General features: G+C 37.4%; 1 protein-coding gene across 1 annotated transcript; it reads right to left on the bottom strand.

The window, feature by feature from the left end:
* Positions 1–864: 864 nt before the first annotated feature.
* ZNF451 (zinc finger protein 451) lies at positions 865–25,557 on the bottom strand. The gene is made up of 16 exons (XM_081942583.1): positions 25,326–25,557; positions 25,080–25,164; positions 24,519–24,607; positions 20,501–20,572; positions 19,557–19,682; positions 18,604–18,715; positions 16,551–16,701; positions 15,734–15,860; positions 12,447–12,600; positions 11,638–11,785; positions 9,063–10,648; positions 7,997–8,134; positions 7,084–7,214; positions 5,723–5,909; positions 3,874–3,939; positions 865–1,754 (listed from the first exon to the last, which is right to left on the bottom strand). Exons 3-16 carry the CDS (start codon positions 24,597–24,599, stop codon positions 1,696–1,698), a joined length of 3,138 nt encoding a protein of 1,045 aa, XP_081798709.1. The 5' UTR covers positions 24,600–24,607; positions 25,080–25,164; positions 25,326–25,557; the 3' UTR covers positions 865–1,695.
* Positions 25,558–27,963: the final 2,406 nt, after the last annotated feature.

Below are 27,963 nucleotides of genomic sequence, written 5' to 3'. Positions count from 1 at the left end.
CCATTTACAGAAAATGCTACATTACATGAAATCAGTATAGCAAACATGAGTTTGGAATATTCTGGCTTTGTCCAGAAAACTACCTGTGTATTTGCATATGAGAAAGAAAACACACTGTTTCTTATAACACTGAGTCAAAGAACTTAATATACAAGAAGGGAGCAACTCTGCAGCTGAAATATTTGACTCCAATGAAATGTACAGTCTAGAAAATGCTCATTTGAGTGTTTGACACCATTTCTAAATGACAAACATTTTAAGCATAGATGAAGTTTTACAACAGATAGTATAAAGAGATAGTATCTCTTGCATTATTTCCTTAAGTAACCATTGTAACCATGTATTACTATTATTGAGTTCATGCCACTAGCCAGATGTCTGCAGTAAAGGCTTCCCCTTTTCTCTCCTAATATTGGGGGAAATGGAGCAAGACAAATAATTACCATGAGAAGTTCTTAGGCTCCTGCTAAAATATTAAATGATTTCTGACTAGAATCTTAGTAGAACAGGGTTTCAACCAAGGACATAGAAGGGTTAGGAGAACAGCATGTACATAATATTCTTATTAGAGCAAACCATTACAACCTGTCCTCCAAGCCATCAAGTCTTAATATATTAATGTAGTTCATATACTTGCAGTGTTATGACAAGTATAGAAAGGTTATTTTGCTGTCACACAAAGTAAGTCCAATTGTTTCATTCCAAAACATTTTTTCAATAAGCCTGCTGTACAATCACATTAGCACAATCTTTCTGCATTCTACTTTTCTGTAAACACTTTTTATTTAGACAAACTAAACCAAATGGAATTTATGAACCTATAAAAAATGAAAATGAAAGCTTTCAAATAGTACTTGACTGATATGAGAAGCAACAGAACAATAGCTGATATTTTAATTATGCTGAAGTATATATGCTCTGAGAAATGCAAATAAGTTAAAAACAAAATCAAAGAAAGGCTTCAGCTTCCTGAAGTTACATTTAAATGTTGTAAAAAATAAACAGGAAAATACTTTGATACAGGATTAACAACAGGAAACAAAATATACAAATACTCAAAGTCGATTTGGCATTGTATTCATTCACATTAAACATATACATAAGAATGAAGAGACAGATAACAGTAACTAGTTCTTGGACCTCAAATTTAAGTGAATTTCAACAGATCCCTTGCAAGTTTGCTTATGCACTGTAATCTTCAGGATAGTATCTAAACTTCACCTCAGAAATTCTGGATTAATACCTATATCTATGCAATTCTTGCACTACAAAATAAAGTCAACAGAACAGTAGAAGTAAAACATTAAAGTCCAGAAAAGAACAGTTTAAAAAAACAAGCAACATAAATCATAATGTTGAGTTTTAGGGTCAGACAGTAGAAAAAAAATAGCTAATGGATCTTGCGACTCAGCAGAATTGCCATGTTCTTGTATTTTTAAAGTAAGCGCGGCCATATCACATTTTAAAACTGTTTACTGTTTAAGCCATGAGAAGGGATGACTGAAATCCCATTAGTTACATTTCACAACAGGTTCTCAACTCTACTAGTACCTGATAGAGCTCAGTATTTTATAGTGTCATTGAAACACTGAAATAATAACCAGTACATTTTTTAATGTTTTTATAAAATGATGAAGAAATTTCAATTTCTTTGAAGTCAGGTAGATGTTTTGGTACATCCATCTTTGGACATCTTCACTTTTCTTCAAGACTTCGCCTAATTGCCTCTTGAAATTCAACGTCGTCATATGTATCTGCATAAAAATATCAGAATGTGAAACTGTCCTTAAGTAACCATAGCACAATTTGGATGGTAATTTGAAAAAATCAATAAAGTGTACCTAATCAGTGCTCTATTCCACACAACTAAAAAAACATACATTTCAGGTGAACATTACTCTTGTTAGCCATAATAGGAAGAGATCTTGAGTATACATGCCGGCAGAGTTAATCAAGCCATCACCTTATTATCTAAATCCAGAATGATCTCCCAACTCAGCATCCCTGATTTTATATAACAGCACAAAATCCAGCAAAAGGATGGATCCTCACAGACCAGAGGATGTCTCAAGAGAAAGGGCACCTCTCATCTCAAAGGGACCTCACTCCTAGAGACTTTAAACTGGCTCAAAGCTGTATGTGGTAGAAAGGTAAGCTGTTCATTTCCACCTTCAAGCTCCCCACCAAATAATCCCAAACTCCTGCTTATTCCGCTAGTTGGGTTCTCCCCCCCACTTCCCGGATTTCAAGGGGAAATAGAAGTGGGAATTTCTGGAAAGGCAAATTTGTTATGCCCCCCCTCCCAAAAAAAATCCCACCTTAAAATCTGTCCCCAAAGCAGCAATTCAGGGCAGGAGGGGGGAGCTGGAGCTTTCTAAGGCTAGAGAAAGAAGCAATTTACTTTTTGGAGGTTTCATATTCCTTTCCCCCCTTAAAAAAAAGATGTGCAAGGTTTTCCGTGCACAAAACAGGTAATTTCTGTGGTCCATGTCTAGATAAACACACATTCACGTGAGTCTGGAACAAACATCATCTGGACAGACATACTGGGGAGTAGGAAAAGACCAAGGATAGCAGCAGTAGGTAGTGAATCTAAGGGAAAATACATAGCAGAAGAAAAGAAGAAGCAGTCTACTTGGATAACCATTGCTACTGCCACTAGTGTTCTTGCTTCCAGGACAGGCCACCCTATGCCACCATTCATGGCTCCAATCTTCCCAGGGACTTCTATTTTTGCTTTTACCCATAATGTCCTTGATGTCTAGTGCAGCCTAAGAACAGACTGGGAAAGGAACCCACTGAAATTCTTGGGTTAAGGAACATCTAGCAGAAAAAATTGGAGATAAGGGCAAGGTACTAGCCTTATTCTGCTTGCTTCAAAAGTCCCCTGCATTTTGTCTTGGGATGCTCAAAACATCCTCAGCTTCTCAGGAACAAACTAAAGTAAACTTAGGACACGCCACATTTTAGTTCATGCTGTGAACTAAGGTATATTCATGCTGGTTCACGTATACAAATAATCCTTGACCTACGACTATAATTGAGCCTAAAATTTATGTTGCTAAATGCGATATTTGGTAAGTGAGTTTTGCCCCATTTTATGACTTTCCTTGCCACAGTTTTAAAGTAAATCATTCTAAAGTAAATAACCCAGTTGTTAAGTTAATCTGGCTTCCCCATTGACTTTGCTTGTTGGAAGGTCGTAAAAGGTGTTCACATGATCCAGGGAAACTGCAATCATCATAAATATGAACCAGTTGCCAAGCATCCAAATCTTGGTCATATGACCAGGAAGATGCCGCAATGGATCTAAGTGTGAAAGATGGTCATAAGTCACTTTTTTCAGTGATGTAGTAACTTCGAATGGTCACTAAATGCACTGTTGTAAGTCAAGAACTACATGTATAATTTCTATATAAGTTACTGAGGCTTCTAAATAATATATCAAATATAAATCCTCCTTGCAGAAAGTACATATCCAATTGATGATATTTGCAGCTTTAAAATAGAACTGCTACAACAAAGCAAACTGAGGTCACACACCAGATGTACAGTAACTATCCTTATTGGCATGCAATTGATTACAATTCTACCATCAGAAGAGTTCATATTGATATGCAGATATCTCCAGCATTATTAATTCGCCCTCCAAGGTCTCAAAAATAGAAGACAATAATACTCTTTTTGCCAGAATGTACTTTTAAAGAAAAAAAAACAATCTAATGCTATATTCCAACATATTTTCCTATATTCCAACATACTATTTATTTTTATTTTCTATTTATTTGTTGATTAAATATATAAGTTGTCTGTCTCACCATCGAGATTTTTGTCCTTAATAACATCTGATGTACTGTGCAAAGTAAAACATACCATTTTGGCCATTCGTTTCTTGCAAAATCTGTTCCGTTGCCATTTGAATATCAATCTCTTCATTTTCTGTAATTAGACACAAATATTTTAATCCTGCTACATTTCAGTTCTAATAATACATTTCAATTCTAATCATTCTAATTTTTGCCAGATTTCTATTAATTGGCAAGAATTGTCTGGCTTTATTTTTTGCAATAGAAAAACACACATGGAAACTAATTCAATCTTTTTGCAGACAGGTTGTGTGGTCTTTCTCAAAGAGCAAGTTTACAATTATTAAATACTAGAACTTCCCTGTGATGGCAGTGAAAGGAGCAATTTTATCTAATACATTCAGTGTAACATCTGTGCTTCTTAAGACTGTCCATCATGACAACAATAAATCATATTTTGATTATATTGCATTTGGAACACCACAATGTGTTCTAAAAGCAATCTAAGTAGCATGATATGTATATCATATACATACATGCATGCATGCATGCATACATACATACATACATACATACATACATACATACATACATACATAAAAAGTAGAGTAAGTAAACAAAATTAAAAGCAAAATGCAAGAAAAAAGAGAAGGAAATATAACTATATTTAGTGTACATAACACCTACTACTCTACCTGTGTATCTTTTCATATTTGCAGTCATATTTCATTATATCATATGTATAAACCACTTCATGTTTTCCTTTTGTCCTGTACTCTTACTTTTCCAATACTGTAAACTGTACTTGTCAACCGTTGTTTTCTGAGTCTAATTTAAAACCTTTGTCTATTCTAAGCATGCAAGGCACAGATGACCTGACCCAGGAGCCTTACAGCCCACTGATACCCCTTTTGTTGTCTTTGCAGTCATCCAACATAAAATGCGTAAGGCACCAACTTCACTCCCTAAAACTCCTGAAATTCCCATTTCACCTACAGGGCCCTTGAAGTTCCATGATGAGACCTTCAAGATAGAAGCTGAGCATCTCTAATTTATCTTTTAGTGCCCTAGTGATTTAGGCAGCTTTTCCTAAAATGGTGTCCTCCAGAGGCATTGGACATCAATTCCTAGACCCCACTCCTTGCTTTCCACCATCAAGACACAGCACAGCACATCAGAAAAGGAATAGCTATAGGGAGTTATCTGCCCTTCTCTTACAGAATTCCTAACAACAGTCACTCTTTCTAAGCCCAACCCACCTCACGGGGTTTATGTTTATGGAGATTCTCAATCATCCAGGTCCTGGTTGTCCCAAAGCTGCTTTTTTCAAAAGGCAACCAGACTTTCTGGTGAGGTGGGGTTTGTGGAGAAAGGGGGAGGAAAGTTCCACTTCTCATCCAAGAACCAAAGAAACTTCTTGGATGAGAAGTGAAACATTTTCAAAGAAAAAACCAAAGATGGAAAAAGCATCTTTGGGACTTGAGTTATTGGGGAGAACGGGGGGAGGAGGAGGAGGGAGTATTATGTATCGTCACCGCCTGGAATTATTTGTTAAAATAATAAAGGAGGGATAAAAATCTAATAAAAAAAGAAGCAAGCAAGCAAACTACCTGGGGACTGGGAAGGAGAAATCAGTGCCTTTGGTCAAGGCCCAAGAAAAAATAGTAGTAAGGAATAATCAGCCTAGTCCAGTGACAACTAATAGCAAATAATCTCCTTCTGGCCTCAAGGAATCCCTCTTTCTTCCTGCCTTGGCTTTAATCTTGCCTCACAGTAAGGGAAGCACAATAAGTTAATGAAACTCTATCAGGAATGACCATGCTACCCTTCAATAGGAAGACTGTAAAATGGCTCAATCAGTGTTATTTTGTTCCATTTGTTTCTATTAATAGACAATGCACTGAGTGAAAACAAACCTTTGACTGTATCTGAAATGCTGTTTAATATAATACACATCATGTCACCATCAATCTTATGTGGATCTAGAATGCGCGTTATCCGCTGAGTCATCTTAAGTTGATCTTCCAATTCTAGAAAGCTTTTGTCTCCAGAAAGAATGGTGAAAGGAATATGTTTTGGCAGATATTCATCTAGGCGGCCCACCTGTGAAAAAATATTATCATGTAAAACTAGAAGCATAAACTGCTTAAGATCTCTTAGCAAGATATATTTTACACTGTAATTACAAAGTGACTTCCAAGCAATAACTAAATGATTCTCAATCTTTAATTATTGACAGATGACAACTCTATGGATCTACAGAGAGGAATAGACTAAGCCATGTCCCAGCTAATATATCCCTAAAAGGAAACTCCTCCCCCAGGAATTGTTGTGTCCATAATTCTTTCCTTGCAATCTCTCTTGCCTTAAGTTATGGTTCTCTACACAGTATTAGTCAGTTCATGAGAGAAAGAAATCAATTCTGCTTAAAATGAAAGCCAAAACTTTATGGATCATTATATATTACAAAAAAGAATAGTTAATCAACTAGCTTGAAATACATATTCATGCTCTGAAATGTAATTCCTAGTATGCTGAATTACTGAATTTTAAGATTTTTAAAGGTATTTATTTGATATCAGCCAATATTAAGGTGACACTTCTATGTCAATATAATTTTAAAGCAATATTTCTATAAGTATCCACATGTAAAGTAAAAGCAGTTACTTTTATGTTATAAAAAGAAAGTTAGAAAGTAATTTGAATTAATTAATTCTAATATTAATGATTTAATACTAAAGGATAGTAGAAATAATAAGCACTTTCATAATTGCAAAAAAGGAACTAAAAGGATGGAATGATTATGCTTATTATACATATAGTGGTCTGAAACACTTATCATATATTATTTTAGAAGTTTTATCCACCTTATTTGGGTATAATAATTTAAAATAACACTGAAGAGAAATTATCAAAAATTAAGCCATGACTGACTTCAGTTATAAGTACTCCAATCACTGACTGATGTGAAGTATACTGGGTAAGAAAAAAATGAAGTGCTTTTCACCATAACAATATGTTAAAATTAAATTAACTAGCCTTAAATTAGGGTTTCCTTAACTGCCTTGCAAGAATACCAATGACCACTAGAGGGGAAAAGTATTTTTGATATATTATGTGCCATCAAGTTGCTTTCAACTCTTAGTAACTACATGGATAAATGCAGGAAAATAAGACATACAGAAAATTCTAATTCTTCTCCTTATGGTCATTTGTTGTTCTACAGCCTCATTACAGAGCCTTAGTTATTTGATCAGTACAAAATCTGAAAACTTACATGTACACAGATTGCAAAATCAGCAGCCTCTTTCCTTCTACCACAGCGTGGATGAAGAAAGAAACACCCAATCTTGTTAAGATAATTAAAGACCTTGCAGTTCACAGGGGGTTTCCAATGGCTATGTCCACCTAAGCAATGAAAGAGGAATGGAGTAATCATTAGACACTATCTAGAATGCCAGGTAAAAGAAATTTTTAAAAGGTTTCAGAGTTGACATTACTAAAAAACTGTAACCAATAATTGTTAATCTATGCCGCATACATTTGGTATGCACTGGATTATATATTCCCAATGCTAACAGTCTTACTGGAGGATTATATACAGATTGTATCATTCTTGACCACAATCAGCTAGTGGCCGGTTAGTTAATGGAGGCACAAATTTTGTAATAAAACCAGATTGATATAGAGTCAGTTTGGCCTAGTGGTTAAGGATCCAGACTAGAAATAAAGGGTTCTCATGCTCTCTGAGCTTGGTTGTTCTCTTGCAGACATTTAATTGCCCAAACTAAGTAACATCATCAGAGCTAGACTAACACTGATAATGATACCTAGTCTAGGTAATGAAACGTCTGCAAGAAAATAACCAAGCTCAAGTGTGCACCAAGGACCACTCATTTCAACCCTGAGCTACAAATATTCTCCTTTATTGAAACTAGAAATTGGATGACAGTGAGTTCTAGTTCTGCCTTTGAGTGACCGTGGGCCAGTCACTCACTCTCAGCCCAGTGAAGGAGGCCAATGCAACTCACTTTCAAAATCTTACCAAGAAAACTGCAGGGACTTGTCCAGGTGTTGGGAGCCAACAATGACTTGCCAATTGCCCACTTGGTAGGTGATTCTTACCAAGCTGCCTGTTTATATTGTGAAACTTTTACTGTTGTGCATGAACTGTTAACCCCTTTCCTTACCCTGAAAGCCCCAAACAAAAGTTCCTTGATTGAGGGTTGCAGGCAGTTGATCAAAAAAGCTTCCCCAGTTATCTAAATCCATCATTACAATATGAGTCATGGTGCATAAATAATCAAGGTCAGGAAGATTGCCTTCATCTATATGTAAGAAAGAGGGAGAAAAGAATAGCCAAAATGTTTATGCATTTCTTCAATTGCAGATATACTGGTATATGTTTCATACAGCTTTTAAAATGTAATTGTTCTCAAGAACTCAATATAAATTTAAGCCATAAAAACACACTATATTTTTGTAGAAAAATACTCCTTTAATACACAATACACTCCACATTATCAAATGATGTCCTTCTGACTTTAAATGATTACTTTCAAAATCAGAAAATGTAGATAAGCCAAATCTTTGTAAGGTGTTGAATTGGTTCTGATTTACACAATCATGCCCAACTGGGAATAACACCAGAAGGATTTGCAAGGACACTTCTCAGAATTTAAAGGGTTAATTTGATTATGTTGGCCATTGTCTGCTAAGAAGATAATGTTGCCTATCTTATGCGTAGACAATATGAGCCTAAGGAAAAACAACAAAAGTTTTCTCCTATTCTCCTCATAAATATTAGCTAAGCTCTGTAACAGGTATTAGCTAAGCACAAAAATATCCTCACTATGAGGCTCCACAATATTCTGAACCAAGGTAAAAATGCTTGTTTAGAAGAGATCACTATACCACTACAGCTGGTGCGACTGTCAGTTCTCAGATACAGAGTCTGCTGTCTTATTGATGTTTATTTCCTTCCTCAAAATAATCCACACTTCCAGTGCCAAGCCCTAGCATCTCTTAATTTCTATTTTCTAGTAAAGGCAAAAGATTTAAATATATTATTACTGGCACTTGCCAAAGATTAAATTTTATTAGTGAGTCAATAACCGAAATAAAGTTTCTGTCAATTGATTACTACATAAATAAAATTTGCATTATTTAATAATTTGGCTTATCAAATTTTATCAAATGCTTTGCACTGCCTCTTCATCAGTCTCATTAGCGGTGCATAATTTGAATTCCCCCTACCTTGTCCAATCAATTCAGAATGCTTCCTAGCTTGTTCTTTCTTTTCATCTTCCAGCTTCAACCTTTTTACATCTGAAGAACGTGAAGCTCCATCTTCCTCTGAACAGGACCTCACAGCAGAGAAATGGAAGACATTATTTTCTGCTTGTGGCTCAAAAGATATTTGAGGCTTTTGTAAAAAACAGTGTTTATCGTGGAAGTGCTGATGTGCAATAGCAATACTATTAAAATGTTTGTTACATGAACCACATCTGACTACATAGAAATCTTGAGCAGTTTGTTTGCTTGGGTGGCTTGTGATATGAGCCATCATTTCAGAATAGGTTTGCGTTGTAGAAGAGCATGAAGTGCAACGAAACCACATGTTTCCTTTTTCCAACATGGCTTCTTGACATTTCTTGTGATCGACTTTCCTGTTTTTTTTGCAAACATATTTCTCACGACAGCCACAATTTAGAAGGCTACCTTCTTCTACGATTTCATCGTTTTTGATTGAGGTTTCTGCTGTCTCAGACACACACACGTAATCCATGCTATGTATGCATTTGAAGTGAAGTAAAAATTCTTCCTCAACATCAAAGAAGAGGTCACCACAAAATCCACAGAAGTATTTAATCTGTACAACATTGTTATGTTTTCCCTGGCAGTGTCGCTGTAGTGTTTCCATTTTCCGAAAAGTCATTTTGCACAAGCCACAACTGTACCTGTGATAATGATGACTCTCTAGTGATTTGCAATGTTGTTTCACGCTGTCCTCGGAGTTAAATATTTCCTCACATATCTTACATTGCCATTGGGAAGGACTCTCATCAACCTCCATCTGAGTCTGGTCTGGAGAAAGTTCAATAAGGCTTGAAGTTTGGCCTTCTTGTTTAATACAAGTGTCGTACTGTGAATCAGAAGGCATTGTTAGCTCATCTTCAGCAGTGACCTTCTCAAAATAGAAGTTATGTCCATCATGAAGTCCTGTTACATGGATAAGGACATCTTCTTCTTTCTGAAGAGCTACTTTGCAAATCTGGCATGAGAAGATGAAGTTAGTCAAATGTGCTCCTCCGTGGAAACGGCTCATGTGCAAGCGGATAATGCTCGAATTTTCTGCAAGTTTCCCACATACGCTACATTTGTAGCAGATTCTGTTTTCAGAAAAAATGTGTTTTTCTGCCAACTCTTCAGAAAGAAATGCCAGATCACATTGGCATACCCAGCTTTTGACAGTAGGAGCTCTGTGAATGGCTTCGCTACAGTCTCGCAAATCCTTTCTCCATTTTGAAATTGTTTCATTCTTATTGCCATTCAATTCCAAGTGTCTCTTCAGAGAAGATTTCAAAAGGCTTGCATTATTTTGCAGGTGAGGGCCACTTTTATTCTGTTCATTGGTGTGACAAAATAATAATATGGATTCTTCCATTGTGGTGATATGTTTAATCTTGGCAAGATTCTTGCAACTATGGTGAATAATTTGGTCATCAGTGACAAACAACGTGTCACAACCTTGACAGAAACCTTTGGCTTTCAGTATCTCTGCAATTTCAGAGATGCACTTCTTCGATACAGCCACGGGGCCAGCATTACGACAATGGATTCTAAAACAGAAAGATACAGAAACATATTTACAGCCATCCAAGATTATCTAAAAAATCCCATATTCTCAACATTTCAAAATATTCAAATACATGCCATTTGTTGAGCAAAGGCACCTTAGCAAATAAATCATTAGAAGTGATTGTCGCGAGCACTAATAAACATCACCCTTTGTATTTTTTAATCTTTTATTTATTTATTTTTGAGATTTTTTATTGTTTTTTTCCTTCCATAACATTTTACAATCATTACATCAACATTGTTGTCATCATACATATACATATCAATATTAATTCGCTTCTAGATTTATCTACATTTATCTACAGTTCTATCCATTTCTCTATTGTTTCTCGGCTGAATTCATTTTATTCCTGTTTTGCAACCATTTGTACCAATTATCCCAAATGTTATAATATTCACTTTTCTTTGTCCTTTAAATTTAGTGTTAATTTGTCCAAAATTTTCTGAATCACTAATTCATCTGGGGGAATATTACTTTGTTTCCAGCATTGGACAAACGCTATTCTAACTGTAGTCAGAAGGTGTATTAGTATGTATTTAATTTTCTTTCTATATTTCCCCTTGGTTATTCCCAGCAGAAAGAGTTCCGATTTGTATTCTATTTGTTTCTCTGTAGTTTGTTGTACCCATTTCCAAATTTTCATCCAATTTTTTAACCTTTTAAATGTAGGAATCCATGAATACATAAAAGACCTATGTTGGAAATCCATGCATGAAATAAACATTCTGTCTTCATTGATGGGAAGAGCATCTGGGAAAGGCAGTGTAGACAGAATGCAGTTTTTTTATTACACTTGTTGAATTTTCTACTTTTCATCATTCAACAAATACCATCTCCACTTTTAAAATACAAGGAGTAAGCCAATTACACATAAGGCAGAACATAATTGGGTCTGACATCCAACAGGTATTTGAAGGGAGAAAAACTGGCCTGTGATTGCATTTTATAAATGGGAAGTTTTTCACAAACCTGAAGTGTGCTGTGAGCTCTATGTGGGACTGCAAAACCTGATGACAGGTGGTGCATTGCACTTGGAAGGGAACTTCTTTGCATAAGGAGATTAGGAGATTCTTTGCGTAGGCTGGCAAAGGCAACGGAAGTGGGCTCCCTGGTTTATCTGCAATGAGTCAACAAGAAGGAAGGGTTACTTAGGAGGAATCCAATCACTCCTGCCCCAAAACAGAATTTATCCACCTTTCCCTTACCACTATCTTTCTATGAAACCCACTAAATCATCAGCAATCTGATGCAGAGCATGTAGACAAGATTTTACAACCAAATAATATCTACTTAATATTGTATCATAAACACAATTCACATTAAAAAAAATCTCTACCAACCACCGGGTGCTGTTCATTGCTGGAAGGTATCTACAGAATGCAAACATCCTTAGTTGCGAGGCTCTGCAGTTCTATGACAATGAAAGTCTTTTTTCCTGAAAAAAGCTATAGTTAAGTCTCAAATATCTCTCTGCTTCAAGAAAATTTTAACCTGACTGGACTGTCTCTATCTTATTTCACACCTTTATCTAAAACATTTAATACTTTCTTTTCAGGGAGCATTTTAATTACTAATTTCAGCCCATTTTGAATAAAAAAATGAATATTACAGCCAAAAGAGCTCCTTTCATTTACATTTCCAGATTGGAATATTTCCTTAAGACACATGGAAAATAATTTTTGAACATACTGCAGCTTTGTAACCATAGATTAAAATATAAGCTAACAATCTATTCATTACCCACTTACATCAAAGAGAAAAATATGTATTAAACATACCACTCAATTTAAAAGCCTGAGAAAAATGTTTTTTTCCAGACATATGCTGCAGACATCCATCTCTTACGCTAAAGAGGAGGAAACAGCAAGGACACGCAAAGCACTGAATAAGCTGAGGAGGGTAATTTCTCTCATGGCCATCATTTTCACCAACCTGAATGGAGGGAAGAACAAAACAAGTAAGACAAAGTTTTGGAAAAGAAAGAGATTTCAGAGAGAGAATATTTTCAGTAAAACTGATTAATTTGTATGCCACCTTTATTATTTTTACAAATAACTCAAGGCCGCAAACATATCCAATACACCTTCTTGTACATATTTTCCACACAACAACTTTGTGAGATGAGTTAGAATAAGAGAAATTGATTAGCCCAAGGTTTATATTTAAAAGATCATCATATTTTAATTTGATATTTGTGTTGTTTCCACGTAACGTATCAAAATGTAAAAGTCTGTTGTGATAAGTCTGAAACTGAGCCTTACAAATAAAAAATATTTATTTTTATCAGAAATTCTCCTTTAAGGGTTGCCAACCTTAAGGGACACATAAAAATGTCATGTTTCATGGATGAATCAGGGACTTGCGATGTCCCTAAGATCAGCAAGACATATTCTTCCTGTTCACCATCTCTGTGGGACGGTTTAGGTGTGTTTGGACCACCCAGCGGCAAAAGTATCGACTGCGATCTCAGAGCATTGAGATTACACATCGTCTCATTGCGACATCGGCTCCTCTCTCCCCCGAAGTCGGGGCGGCTCCAAAACGGAAGGATACGGAAAGAGAAAGTGTTTCCAGCTGGTGAGGAATTTTTACCCTTTTAAAAGAGACTGCCTATAAAAAACTTTAAAAACTATAAAAAATTAATTTAAATTGGAGAACAGAAGAAATAAGCGGCGGAATTAAATTTGGAATGGTTTTGGACAGTGGGTTATCTTACTTTTTAAATGCTATCTTCACGGATGGAATTTATGCAAATCTTTTAAAATGAATGGATTAAGTTTTCTTCTAATTTTTTTTCTTTTACTATTTTTTGTAACCTATGGACTAAAATTCTCCTCTTTCATTACTGTGGGTGTTTTTCTAACTCATTCAAGAATCAGACTTTTTTTAAAACTTGAAATACAAAAAAGATACAAAAAGAAACAAAGAAAATTGCAACATTGCAACAATAACACTGCTACTCTGGAGGCTTGTGTATTGGAAACGAAACACTTTTATTTTTTTTCCACTGATTATCCTGGCTTGGCATTTCAAGGTCTCACTGTTTGTTTAAAGAGAGTGATAAGAAGAAAAACATACAAATGTCCCTTTGAAGTATATCTTTAACCAGAGAAAGGTGAAAATGAAATGTTACTGTGAATCTATGCTTAATCTTGTTAAAACCTTCTAAGCTAGAGCAGCAGTGTTTGTTAGCTGGAGATAATGGCACAATTTCAACAGCAGAAAGAAGTTTTAAGTCTGCAAAAGATATTCTCAGAAATACAGAAATTATCAAACACACGTGAGAGGATAGAGAAGAAGTTGGAAGACTTAGTGCATCTAACAGCAAAATATGATGAAGAAGTTGAAGATGTTTATCAAATGGAAAAAGTGGCAGTTAAAATCCTAAAAATCGAAGAGGAAAATGAATATAAAGAAATTAAAATTGCTGATATTTATGGTGATTGGTTTGTCTCTGAAAATGGAAAGAGTGGAATACTGAAAGAGGAATTAAAAGGAGGGGAAATCTACCCCAGATGGCAAGATGCAGAAGAAGGGAAAACAAAAGAATTTATGGATTTAAAGAGATACAAAGTTGATTAAGGAGATGATTAGAGGACTGACACAGCAAATGCATAAGATATGAGACTGTTTTTTTACTGGAAAGATACAGGTTGATAGATGGAAGAGTATAATTTAAGACTAGTTAAACTTAGTGAAATGTAGTGACAATAGATATAGTTAAATAAATAATTGATAATGATGATAATGTATACAATGTGTAGTGTTATGATAAGTAATAATTGGATATGAATATTGAATGGTACCCATGAAAGGAAGATTAGAAATCCTTTTGGATTATATATAAAGGTTAATAAAAAAGAACTAAGTTAGATACAGTTAAGTCTTGATTATTAGGGGGGAAATGTTATGATACAGGATATACTGTAGTTAAATAAAGGAGGGATAATGATAACATATACACAGATATGGGTACAGCATAAGGAAATTGGATGTAAATTGTAAACAGTGATTTGGAAAGAAGGATTAGAAAACTTTGTCATTAAATATTATGAATGTTTAGCTAGAATAGGACATAAGGATTCAGTGTTATTGGAGGATTTTAGAAATACTTAATGAAATGCCAGTATGTGGTTCTGTATTAAATCTTAGTATATTTTATGATAAAGGACGTTTAAACAATTATAGTCAAATGAAAATGGAGGTATGATGATGGTAACATGTATAAATATCTGAGTTAAAATACTTGCGTTAATATGAATTATGTTTGTTGACTGTGGAAGAGATGCACATAAGCCTTTTTGTAACCAACTGATACACTTTCTACAGTATGTAAAGAAGGATGTGTTGTTTGTTTTGAAAATTAAAAATTAAAAAAAATATTTTTTTTTAAATGTCATGTTTCATTCAGATCTACTATGAAGACTCTAAAGAATACTGGGAAGAGAGTTTAGGATAGGCTCCATCAATTTAAGACTTCAACTACAGTATTTTCCATCTTCATTTTTTACTCTTTCATCTTTCTTCTTTTTAGGAGAGCAAAGAAGCCAATTATCAGTGGAAACCAAGTGCCCCCAGTCCCACTCTCTCTCTCTCTCTGCAGAATAAAACCTTAATTAGCTTTCTTGACCAGTGTTTCCCCACTAAAAGCTAACGGGCAGAAGGAATTAAAAATGAAACTCCCAAATTAGTGAAACCCTTCATTTATAATATTCAAAATAAAGTCTAATTGAAAGAATAGTTAAAAATGGTGAATAAAAGCCAAGAAAAGTTTATTTCCTACCTAAATCTAGATAACATTCCCCCCCCCCCCCCCGAAAACTGGCACTTCTTTAAAACATAGGAAAAACCTGCTTTCTGGATGAAGATAGAAAATTAATTCCCAGCTACAGGGGAATTTAAATAGCAAAAGAATGAACTTTGCAGTTTCATAGATTATTTCCATCATGATTTCCCTTCATAAAAATAAATTTTGGTCAGGGAAACTCCATAGAGCTTTATTAAAATGATTCATCTAAGGGGAAAAGAACTTGCTACTTTTATCAAAATATCCTTAAGTTCTTGCCTTCGATAAAAGGTGTGCACTATATTGCTGATTACTTGCAAATCTCTTGCCACAGACTATGCAGGCAAACATATTAGCTGGCGGTCCATGTAGAGTAACTGTGGGATCACATGGGGAATGATCAAACCTAAAAAAAAAAAAAAAGACACAATTAGATACAATGTATTAGACAGAAATGTTTTCTTTTCTCTTTTCTTTTCTCTTTTACAAAAAGTAACCATTACAACCTTCTAGTTTAATTTAATATTAGCCAGTTAAATAAAGTACACACATTAATTTTAGACTATACTTGTAACAGTAAAAAAAAATCCTGGCATCCTGATCAATTGCACCTGGAAAAAAATATTGTAAAATTATACCTAATGGTTTGTTGAGGCAACCTAAATATCACAATATGCAAAAGAATTGTTTCTTTTAAAGCACTGGTATTTAATTCAAAGTTTTTCATCAATATGCGTAATGTGAGGAGATGGTTAGACAGACAATTTATGATACATTTTCTCCCTCCAAAATGTATGGAAATCCAAAAAAAAGTGTAAAGGATACAAAAAGATGCATGTACACAATATTAAAATGTATTTTATTAGGGGAAATTGCTGGCAAAAATATTCACCAGAACAAAATGTTATACCAGAATAAATATACAAGAAAGCATAAAACAATTCATGCCAACTTTTCTCTCATTGCAAATTACTGTAGAAATTGGAAAATATAAAACTTAGAAGTGAGGAAAATTAAAAAAAAATCTGAGCAAAGCTAAACTTGATATTTAATCCCAGCTAATTATAGGGTTATTTGTATGATTAAAAAATACTACCTTTTAAGATGACCTAGCAGTAAATGTCCATTGTCAAACTTTCTATTACAGTGCATTATGGGACATACAATGGATTTGCTGTTAGATGGGATCTGATATAATTTTTGAGATAATGTTCTTCTTCCTGAGTTTACAGTGCCTGGCTTGAGACCTAAGCACAAAACAGAAATATGCAGATGTTACACAATTATACTTTAAACTAGCACAGTATAAGAACAAGATAACGGGAGAAACTTTGATTACATTGTTATAATTTATCTCATGCCTATGTTACAGCTGTCGCAAAAGGTTGAAACTGAAGTCTAATATTATTTCTTTTCAACATACTTATTATTATATGCTCATTTTGTAAATGTTTCTCAACTAGGCTGGTTAACCTGTTAATACTGCAGCTATGATATTAGAATCCAATATAGGTTAGATTCTACCTAATCTGTATGTTAACATTGACTCAGCTAAAGGCAATATGAGAGAAAGAGAGGATAACTGGTGTCTATATTTTATTATCAATAGGTCCCTGAACCTTGTAAAAAACTAAAGTATCAATAAACCTATCCTATATTTAGCGTCAGAAAAGATTCTGGTCTAGTCTTATTGAACCTGTATTAAAGCTACCCTGCTTCCCCGAAATTACATGTCATGATAAGGCCATGCCACATTTTTCTGGTGGGCAAAATATAAGCCCTCCCCTGCAAATAAGCCCCCTGGACAACCCACCTCCGGCCAGGCAGAGCACCGCTCACCAACTCAGCGGTATCCCGAAGATGCCAAGCCGCGGGAACCGGGGGGGAGGCAAAGGTGATTGCGTTGCTTGGTGCCTTCGGGATACCGCTAGGTTGGTGAGCGGCTCTGTGCCCAGCTGAAGAGGGGGTTGCCGGGCGGCTGCTCTCTTGCGAGTGGGCTCCCAAAGAGCTGGACACAGCCTCATGGGCAAATGGCTGTGTTGCGCTGTCGCAGCAGCGCAACACAGCAGCCATGAAGCGAACACGCTCACGAGCAGCCACCCGGCAAACCCCCTTTCCAGACGGGCACAGTGCCATTCACTCTCCCCAGAGACAGGGCAATTCCGCTGCTGCCGCATGGCTTTTTCTGCAGCTTCCAAACTGAGTCTGCCGGCAGCTGGCCCACAACCATAGAGCGTACGCCCAGAGTGGCCACTGCCGGAAGACTTGGTTTGGAAGCCACAGAAAAAGCCATGCAGCGGCGGTAGCAGCAGAGGTGCCCTGGCTCTGCGGTGAGAGCTGGGCCAGGGCATTGTGACACTGGGAGGCGCATGAGTGAGAGCGGAACAGCTGCTCGTGTAATCCCCCTTCCAGCCGTGCAGAGCGCCATTCACTGGCATTTCGAAGGTGCCAAGCCGTGGGAGCCGGGCGGCAGCGAACAGGCGCTCATGCGGTTTGCCGATACCCCTAGGTCAGTGAATGGTGCTGTGCCCGGCTGGAAAGAGGGTTTGCCGGGTGGCTGCTCATGAGCATGGTCGCTTCATGGCTGCTGTGTTGCGTGCTGCGATAGCGCAACACAGCCATTCGCCCATGACGCTGTGCTCTCTTTGGGAGCCCACTTGCAAGAGAGCAGCCACCCGGCAACCCCAAAACAATAAACCCTCCCCTCATAATAAGGCCCAGGCCATATTTTGTGGGTAAAAAGAAAATAAGACCCTGTCTTATTTTCGGGGAAACACGGTAAAAAGGGTAACATGACTTCATAAAAAAAGTAAAAGGCAATTATTATATTGCTAAATGGTTTGTTATATTTGCTAGCTGTGATGGTTTACGAAACCACAATAGATTTTGAGTACAGCTCTTCACATGAAATGTTTTTAGCATTTACCATATACCACCAAAATACTATACATGCAAATAATTCACACCATTTAACTCTGGCATTTTCTTGAAGCAAATGAGGTTGGAACACTTGTGTTTTCTAATAAAAACTTGTTTTTTGTTCTGCTTCTTCCACTCCACACTCTTGAAAGAATTTATGGTTAAAGAGAACTATTTCTTTGGAAGAAGAGGGATTCTGCCTTTCTCCAAATGACAAAGTAGTCCATTACCTGGCATTTTTAGCCACTGATTCACACACAGCCTTGCTGCTTCTGTGTCACTATGTCCCCGGATAAATTCCAGTTCTTGCAGTCCATGAGCATGTTGTGAATCCATTTTTTCCTAAAATTCCCCGTGGTTGGAAAAATAAATATGAAAACTGGGCAGTTAAATGAAAACCAATTAAAGAAATACAAAACAATTATAAATCTATGTCAGAAAAATAAACTTAAGATTCTTCAGGAAAATACTCAACATTGCTGCTAGTGACGGGTAGTGCCACCAGCAACTGTTCAAGCTTAACTTCAAGTTTCTAGTTAAGACCATTTCAAATGTCCTATATTACACAGTCATTTTAATTTTGCTATGTTCTCTGTACTCAAAAGGGAAGGAGATATTAATATGGAATACTATTGTGTAAATGAATTAAAAGCAGAAACACGGAGACGTAGCACATCACATTATTTTCATTAGTGGTAGGTATAGGACTACCATATCCGACAAGTCTTTTCTAGAATAAAGAAGTTAGAAGGTGGCAACTGGTAGACTAAAATTAGTGGAAAGCACAGAAACATACTGAAAAATTCCTGATCAGGGAGATTTTCACTGGATACTTACAGCACATGAAATTGGGTTCAAGAATGATTTTTTTTCTTTTAACGACCTTATAATCCCTTGCATCAGGGTACAATGAATAGAGCTCGAGTATTTACTGGACAGACGCCTACATGGAACTCACAACACAGAATTATTCATTGCATCCAGAGAGAGAAATATCTGGTACTATCTAGGATCAAACTCTCAGCCTCCTGATTGTGAGGCAAGAGCTCTACTTCTAGGCCACCATGCTGCTCAGATTCAAGAATGAATAAGGTAAAGAAATGTTTAAATTAAATTGTGCTCTCTTACACAAAAATCTCCTTCAAATATTTGTGCTGTAACTAATCCTGGCGAAGAACCATACCTTAAAAGATTTGTTTTTCTCTTCCTTCAGCTGTTTCTCTACTTCTACATGGCGTGCCAAGCGATCTAGGGTCGAAGCAACTTTTGCTTTCTGATAATCAACACGATCTTTGTGTCTTACGTTTTTCTACAGAAGAAGAAACCTCTTTGAAATAGCTGGTACAAACTGCCAGAAAATTCAACTGCTATCTCAACATTCCAGGAAAATAAAAGCATAAAACAGAAGAGCCCCAGTTTTTCATTCAATGAATCCATTTGAAATCTGACATACATAAGTAGTTGAAATTTAAATCAAGGATTAAGCATGAAAAAACAGAAAACATTTATGGATAAATGTTTATCCATGTTTTCTTCTTCTCTAAATTACAAAGAGGAGGAGGAAGAGGAGGAGATACAGCACAATCAGATTTGTAAGATAATTACTATACCAATTTCAATAACAGTAGTTGTAGCTTTTGTGTGAAATTGATTTCATGATCTAGTTTAGCTAGTGGGGTTCACAGGTGACATCCATAGCAGTAAAAGACACAAGGTAGACCTGAAAGGATTACAATTCAATCCCACAAAATAGATACTAGAAACTAAGCACAAGGAAGACCTGAGGCAGAGTGGGCTCAAACACTGTTACCTAGAAACACTACCACCAAAATAACCCATGGCTCCTTATGGGGGTTTACTTTTTAGTTTACCAAAATCTACCATTGCAATTTAATAGTCAAGGATCCCATGCTAAATAGAAACAACATGCAATTTGCTTTTAAAATATCACACTACGGGTACCTCTAAAAGTTCCTCCTTCAAAACATATTTAAACACGAATTACTGTCCGTATGTATCAGACATAGTCCCTCGTATTGTTAGAACTTTGCAGAAAAATACTGCAAAATATTTCCATAAAACTAAAAATTATAGCAAAACTGAAAATTGCAATGAGGAAACACTCACTTCAGAAGATATATCAAATTCCTCTTCATTACTAAGATCAATGCATTCTAGGACAGGTCTCGATATACTTTCCTAGGAAGACAAACATTTTTAACAGTGTTTTTTTCACTTATGAAAATATGAGAGGCAAAAGTACAACAAATTATTCAGGTTCATTAAAATAATTTTTATTTGGGTCCATTTTGTGTCACTCAGTATAAAGAACTGTGGAATGGCCTTTGTCAAATGCCTTCTAAACAAATGATCAGAGATTCCATAACCCAAGAAAGTTCTTCTTTTAACTGCAATCATTTCTACCCAATTATAGTCATAAAGGCTCTTTTGACATTAATCATACTAAAAAGGTATCAAATAAAATACTTATTACAGTCAAAGACCAGTATATATCAAGATTTACTTGGACTTACTTGGTCCAAGTTTACTTGGACTTCAGTAAGGCTTTTGATAAGGTAGACCATAACCTACTACTAGATAAAGTAGAAGAATGTGGGTTAGACAGCATCACCACCAGATGGATTGGTAACTGGCTGACCAACCGCACTCAACGTGTAGTTCTCAATGGAACTGCATCTACATGGAGGGAAGTATGCAGTGGAGTACCCCAAGGCTCTGTTTTAGGCCCAGTACTCTTCAACATCTTCATCAATGATTTGGATGAGGGAATAAATGGGGAACTCATCAAATTTGCAGATGATACCAAGCTGGCAGGAATAGCCAACACTCCAGAAGATAGGCTTAAGATACAGAAGGATCTTGACAAACTTGAACATTGGGCACTATCTAATAAAATGAAATTCAATGGTGAAAAGAGTAAGGTTCTACATTTAGGCAACAAAAACGGAATGCACAGGTACAGTATAGGTGATACCATACTCAGTAGTAGTAACTGTGAAAGGGATCTTGGAGTCCTAGTGGACAACCATTTAAATATGAGCCAGCAGTGTGCAGCAGCTGCCAAAAAAGCCAACACAGTTCTAGGCTGCATCAACAGAGGGATAGAATCAAGATCACGTGAAGTGTTAATACCACTTTATAATGCCTTGGTAAGGCCACACTTGGAATACTGCATTCAGTTCTGGTCGCCACGATGTAAAAAAGATGTGGAGACTCTAGAAAGAGTGCAGAGAAGAGCAACAAAGATGATTAGGGGACTGGAGACTAAAACATACGAAGAACGGTTGCAGGAACTGGGTATGTTTAGCTTAAGAGAAAGAAGGACTAGGGGAGACATGATAGCATTATTCCAATATCTCAGAGGTTGCCACAAAGAAGAGGGAGTCAAACTATTCTCCAAAGCACCTGAGGGTAGAACAAGAAGCAATGGGTGGAAACTAATCAAGGAGAGAAGCAATTTAGAACTGAGGAGGAATTTCCTGACAGTGAGAACAATTAATCAGTGGAACAGCTTGCCTCCAGAAGTTGTGAATGCCCCAACACTGGAAGTCTTTAAGAAGATGTTGGATAGCTATTTGTCTGAAACGGTATAGGGTTTCCTGCCTAGACCTCCAAGGTCCCTTCCAACTCTACTATCAAAAGATGATATGCTTTCTTGAGCACAATGCTCTCCGCTCTTTTATCTCTTTGGAAGACTTTCCCAACCTAGTGTCCCCTTCAGTTCTGCCAGTAGGGAATTCTAATTATGTTCCAACATATTTGAACAGCACCAGCTCCCAATAATTTAAGAATGGCTTCTACATAGCAATAAAATCTTCAGGCAAACTTTAAACTTACCTGTTCCCTGAAAAACACAAGCAGTAATGTGCTAAATGCAATGAATGTATAAATGTCCTTCCTAAATAGCAGGGTTGCCATGATTTTGCTATAAATGCCACCTAGAAATATGAATGAGCACTGAAAATTTGGTATCATTTTAATGATACCAAATTTAATGATGCCAATTAAACTGAATAGCACCACTAAAATAAGATTTCTTCAAAGGGGATAAATAGGATATAAAATTGCAAAGTGTTTAATTTAAGCAAAGGATATTGAAACAATACCAAAAAGGGATAAAAAAACCAAAGTTCACATCTGAACTGCCAAACACTTTCCAAGAAAGGAAGGATAGTTAATTAAAATGCCTATCCAGTATGCAAAGTGAATTCCATACTAGGAAAAAAAAACTCACTAAAATGCCTTTTTGTATTTATATAGCAAACCACATTAAGAAAATTGTGTACAGTTCTTATCACTGCATTACAAGCTGATACTCTACTATAGAGCTGGAACAGAAGCGGAAAGGAGGAAAGATAAAGAATCAGGAGAGTAGAATTGGCTTATTCAAAACTTTGAAACTTTTTAGCTTTAATACAATACAATAGTAGAGTTGGAAGGGACCTTGGAGGTCTTCTAGTCCAACCCCCTGCCTAGGCAGGAAACCCTATACCGTTTCAGACAAATAGCTATCCAACATCTTCTTAAAGACTTCCAGTGTTGGGGCATTCACAACTTCTGGAGGCAAGCTGTTCCACTGATTAATTGTTCTCACTGTCAGGAAATTTCTCCTCAGTTCTAAGTTGCTTCTCTCCTTGATTAGTTTCCACCCATTGCTTCTTGTTCTACCCTCAGGTGCTTTGGAGAATAGTTTGACTCCCTCTTCTTTGTGGCAACCTCTGAGATATTGGAATAATGCTATCATGTCTCCCCTAGTCCTTCTTTCTCTTAAGCTAAACATACCCAGTTCCTGCAACCGTTCTTCATATGTTTTAGTCTCCAGTCCCCTAATCATCTTTGTTGCTCTTCTCTGCACTCTTTCTAGAGTCTCCACATCTTTTTTACATCGTGGTGACCAGAACTGAATGCAGTATTCCAAGTGTGGCCTTACCAAGGCATTATAAAGTGGTATTAACACTTCACGTGATCTTGATTCTATCCCTCTGTTGATGCAGCCTAGAACTGTGTTGGCTTTTTTGGCAGCTGCTGCACACTGCTGGCTCATATTTAAATGGTTGTCCACTAGGACTCCAAGATCCCTTTCACAGTTACTACTACTGAGTAAGGTATCACCTATACTGTACCTGTGCATTCCGTTTTTGTTGCCTAAATGTAGAACCTTACTCTTTTCACCATTGAATTTCATTTTATTAGATAGTGCCCAATGTTCAAGTTTGTCAAGATCCTTCTGTATCTTAAGCCTATCTTCTGGAGTGTTGGCTATTCCTGCCAGCTTGGTATCATCTGCAAATTTGATGAGTTCCCCATTTATTCCCTCATCCAAATCATTGATGAAGATGTTGAAGAGTACTGGGCCTAAAACAGAGCCTTGGGGTACTCCACTGCATACTTCCCTCCATGTAGATGCAGTTCCATTGAGAACTACACGTTGAGTGCGGTTGGTCAGCCAGTTACCAATCCATCTGGTGGTGATGCTGTCTAACCCACATTCTTCTACTTTATCTAGTAGTAGGTTATGGTCTACCTTATCAAAAGCCTTACTGAAGTCCAAGTAAACTATATCAACGGCATTCCTCTGGTCCACTAATTTTGTCACATTATCAAAGAATGCAATAAGATTAGTCTGGCATGATCTGTTTTTGACAAATCCATGTTGGCTTTTGGCTATTACTTTGTTTGCTTCTAGGTGTTCGCAAATTCGTTGCTTGATTATTTTTTCCTTTGAAAGACAGGCAGTTAATTCTTTTTTTCCTCTTTCACAGTATTAATACAGTGTTCAGGATCCTTGACTAAAACTAAACTAAAGGAGATTTAGATTCAATAAAACACTTTTATATTAAGAATTTGCTGCCATATGTAGTAGTGATGGCTATCAAGATAGGTGATTCAAGGGGACAAGAGAAATGGCTATTCATGGCAGCTGATTTTGATGGCTACATATAAAATCCAGAAACAAATTCAATACGTCCTAGATTGCATCTATTAAAGGGCACTGATAGTAGAAGACTGTTTGAACTCTAGGATAGATTTGGATTGACACTATGAAATGCAAAATGCTGCATCATATTGATGTCTAGTTGGTCCTCCAGTACTTTTTATGTTTACATGCAAATTGTCTACGTACACTAACAAATTCAATATCATCTTCACTTTCTTCCTGTTGAGAGGAATTGTCAGTCTTCTTAGAAGACATAAGATACTCCATTACTGTATCTGAAACAAAGAAACAAAAATCACTGAAGGTAATAATGTACAAATAAATCCATGTTGTTTTTCTTACTGCAAATATTAATCAATTACAATGAATACATTATACAAGACCTGGGGCATCTAGCACGGAAATCGGAGAGCCTGCTAAATGCCAACCCTAAAGGGAAAGATACCAAAGATCCTTTTTGCTTTACTTACTGATAATAATAGCATAACCGGTTTGTACCATTTCAGAATTCATCGTTTTACTAGATCAAGGAATTTATTGGAAAAGTTCTATAAACCTGAAATTGGCAAGCTTTCCACTAGCTGACCTGATCCATAAGTGATAAAAGTATACATGTTCTTTTAAGCGCAGGACATCAAAGTAACCAGAAGGGCAAAACCAAGCCAGTGAATCAGGAAATAGTGTGCTAAAGAAATGAAAAGTTCCAAGAAGCGTGCAAAGGAAGCGGTTGCTGCACCATTTCCTTACCTATAAGGATGCACTAACGTTAATGGAAAAAGTAAAATTCCGAACGGTTATGATGTAAGGCCTCCATTCATTTCACCGAAAGAACCTGTCAGGGATAAAGTAAAAAATAAAAATAGAGCAACAGAAAGAGAAAGCGTGATGCGAAAATGGGTCTGAATAACGACGCGGACTCCAAACCGGGGGGGGGGGGGGACGAGGACAATTGAGAAACGGCGGCGGTGCCCACAACGCTCACAATCAACCCACGTGAAGACGACGGTGTGATGTTGGAGATACTTCGTATCGCCTGCAGGCAAGAACCCCGCCCGCCTCCTATCGCGGGCCCAAACCCTTTGGCAACTCGGCGGCAGAGGGAAAGGGAGATCAACCGCCAGCCCGACGAACCGTCGTTAATTCCGCTAGCTCCCTTCTCGCCCTTTATAAACATCCATTGGCAACGCAACGGGCACGTCACGGCTCTCCGCTCGCGCGCGCGGCTTTCAGTTTCTTCCGCTTCAAACTTCGAGGGGGACGTTTTTCGGCGCCTCGGCCTGCTGGGAAATGTAGTCTCCGTGACCGCCGGAGGGCGCTCCCTGTCGGCCTAAAGGAATGACTGTAATCCAAGACCGTAATAGTGTAGCGGTGGCTTGCATGATAAAGGAAGGATAAAGTCAGCCAAAGCAATTAAAACAATGCAATACAAAATTATAGCAGTCTAAGGTTTTGTTCAATATTTCTTACCCGAGGTGCAGTTACAGCATTTTAAAGATTTTCTATTTGACTACTTCTGATCTGCTGAAAAGCTAAAGTATTTACCCCAAGAATAGAAAAGAACAAACAGCTCTCCAAACCCCACTCTCCTTGCAGAAAATAAAGATAGTTACCATGTGTTCAGACTATCCCTCCACAAACCTGTTGTATTTACAGTACTGTGTAATGTATGTCTTTTTTCAGCTCTGAGACTAATAGGGTAGCAGCCCTGATCCATATGTGAGTGGATCTATTGTCTGTCTATTGCAACTGTCTATTTTCAGATAAAAATTTTAGTCACGATCCAACGTAATAATTAACCTTAGTTGTTGCTACGTCCATTACAAATAACTGCATGAGCCTTACTCTTACTTGTCACATGCAGTGGTGTAGGTGGTAGGTAGAAAAAGTGAATCCTCTATTCTTTTTCATCGCCCATATAGAATGTGATCACAAAGCAGATATGAAATATTTACTTGTACATTTGTTTTTTTGTGCAGTGTTCTGAGGCTGCAGAAGCTATGGAAAAGCATTTTATGAAGGCACTTCAAGAAATAAGGCCTTTGGGTAGGCCACAGGGGCTTGCCAGCTGAGAGAGAACACTGCCTGATATAAAGACGTATGCAGCAGATCCTGGAGATCACACACAATTGGCCTGTATTATTATTTTTTTAAACTAAATTAAAATGTAAAGAATTTTTTGTTGGGTAGTTGGGGGTGGTAGAAGAATCAAATTAGGCATTTTTAGAATTTCTTACATGCCAAACCCAAAAGCTTAGCCGTTATTCTTCTGGGAAATAAGTCTAATCCAGGGGTGTCAAACTCAAGGCCCGAGGGCCAGATCTGGTCCACAGGTTGCTTAGATCTGGCCCGTGGGGCTGCCCTGGAAGCAGCAAAGGACCAGGCCGCAGTGCCTCTGTCAGCAAAAACAGAGCTTGGTAGGGCTGCAGGCAGCCCTCCCGACCTCCAGTTTCGCTGGCAGAGGGTTGCAGGAGGCCATCGCAGCTGAAAATGGAACATGCAAAAGTTGTGGGCGGCCCTCCCAAGCTCCATTTGCACTGGCAGAGGGTTGCAGGCTATTGCAGCTAAAAACGGAGCATGCAGGCGGGTTGCAGGAGCCCGTCACAGCAAAAAACAGAGCTCGAGAGCCTGTTTTTGCTGCCAGAGTGCTCAGGCCACTACAGGAGCCCCAACACAAGTGATGTCCAGCTGGCCACACCCATCCCAGACCCCTGATGTCAAAAACAACCCTGATGCGGCTCTTAATGAAATCTAGTTTGATATCCCTGGTCTAGTCTATACAATTTGTATAATATGTTATCTACGTTGAATATAAACCTACTTTCTGCTACATGAATGTTTTGCTTGCTAGAAATGACAATATGCAGTTGTTGGAAGAAATGTCCGTCTGGGTTCAGTTCCAAGTGGGAAGAAAGACACTGGAAACATGGAGACTGCTTGGAAAGATGGTTTAATGGTGGACAGGAACAATGGTTTGAGGTCCTGAACAAAAAAAGAGCATATGGATGAGAGAGAGAGAGAGAGAGAGAGAGAGAGAGAGAGAGGGAGAGAGGGAGAGAGGGAGAGAGGGAGAGAGGGAGAGAGGGAGAGAGGGAGAGAGAGAGAGAGAGAGAGAGAGAGAGAGATTTATACCTTCTCTTGGGCCCCATCTTGGGGCTTCCTGTTCCTGTGTAAGAAATGTATTCTGATTGATTATCAGACTCCCATGGGGCCATGCAGGGTTTGTCTTGAGTCCCAGGCATGGTTGAATCTTCCTGGGTGATGATGTAATGAAGGGTTTTGGGCAATTCCTATTATGGCTGAGGGCTAATCCTACCTTTTTGGATCTTGGTTGAGGGTATTTGCTTATAAATAGACCTAGCTATCTCTTTATCTCTTAAGTGCTGACATCTGCCGTGAGTTATTGAGGATGGTGGGGGCTATTAAGAGTGAGTCTGCTCTGCTTCCTGCCTAAAAAACAGTGAGGTGCAGTCACGTGAGGCAAGTGAGGCACAGCCTCACCACTCTCATCATGAAAAAAAAAAGGAAAAGGAAAAAGCTGAGCTAGTTACTGCCTCACCGTGGATGACTCTGCTTAACTGTTAAAAAAAGCTGGAAAAGGTATGTATGGGTTGGAGGGAGGGGGAAGAATTCA

The sequence above is a fragment of the Natrix helvetica genome (genome assembly GCF_964273705.1).
Source record: "Natrix helvetica genome assembly, chromosome: 2".
Classification (NCBI taxonomy): Eukaryota; Metazoa; Chordata; class Lepidosauria; order Squamata; family Natricidae; genus Natrix; species Natrix helvetica.
This window is presented reverse-complemented; position numbering and strand designations above follow the sequence as displayed.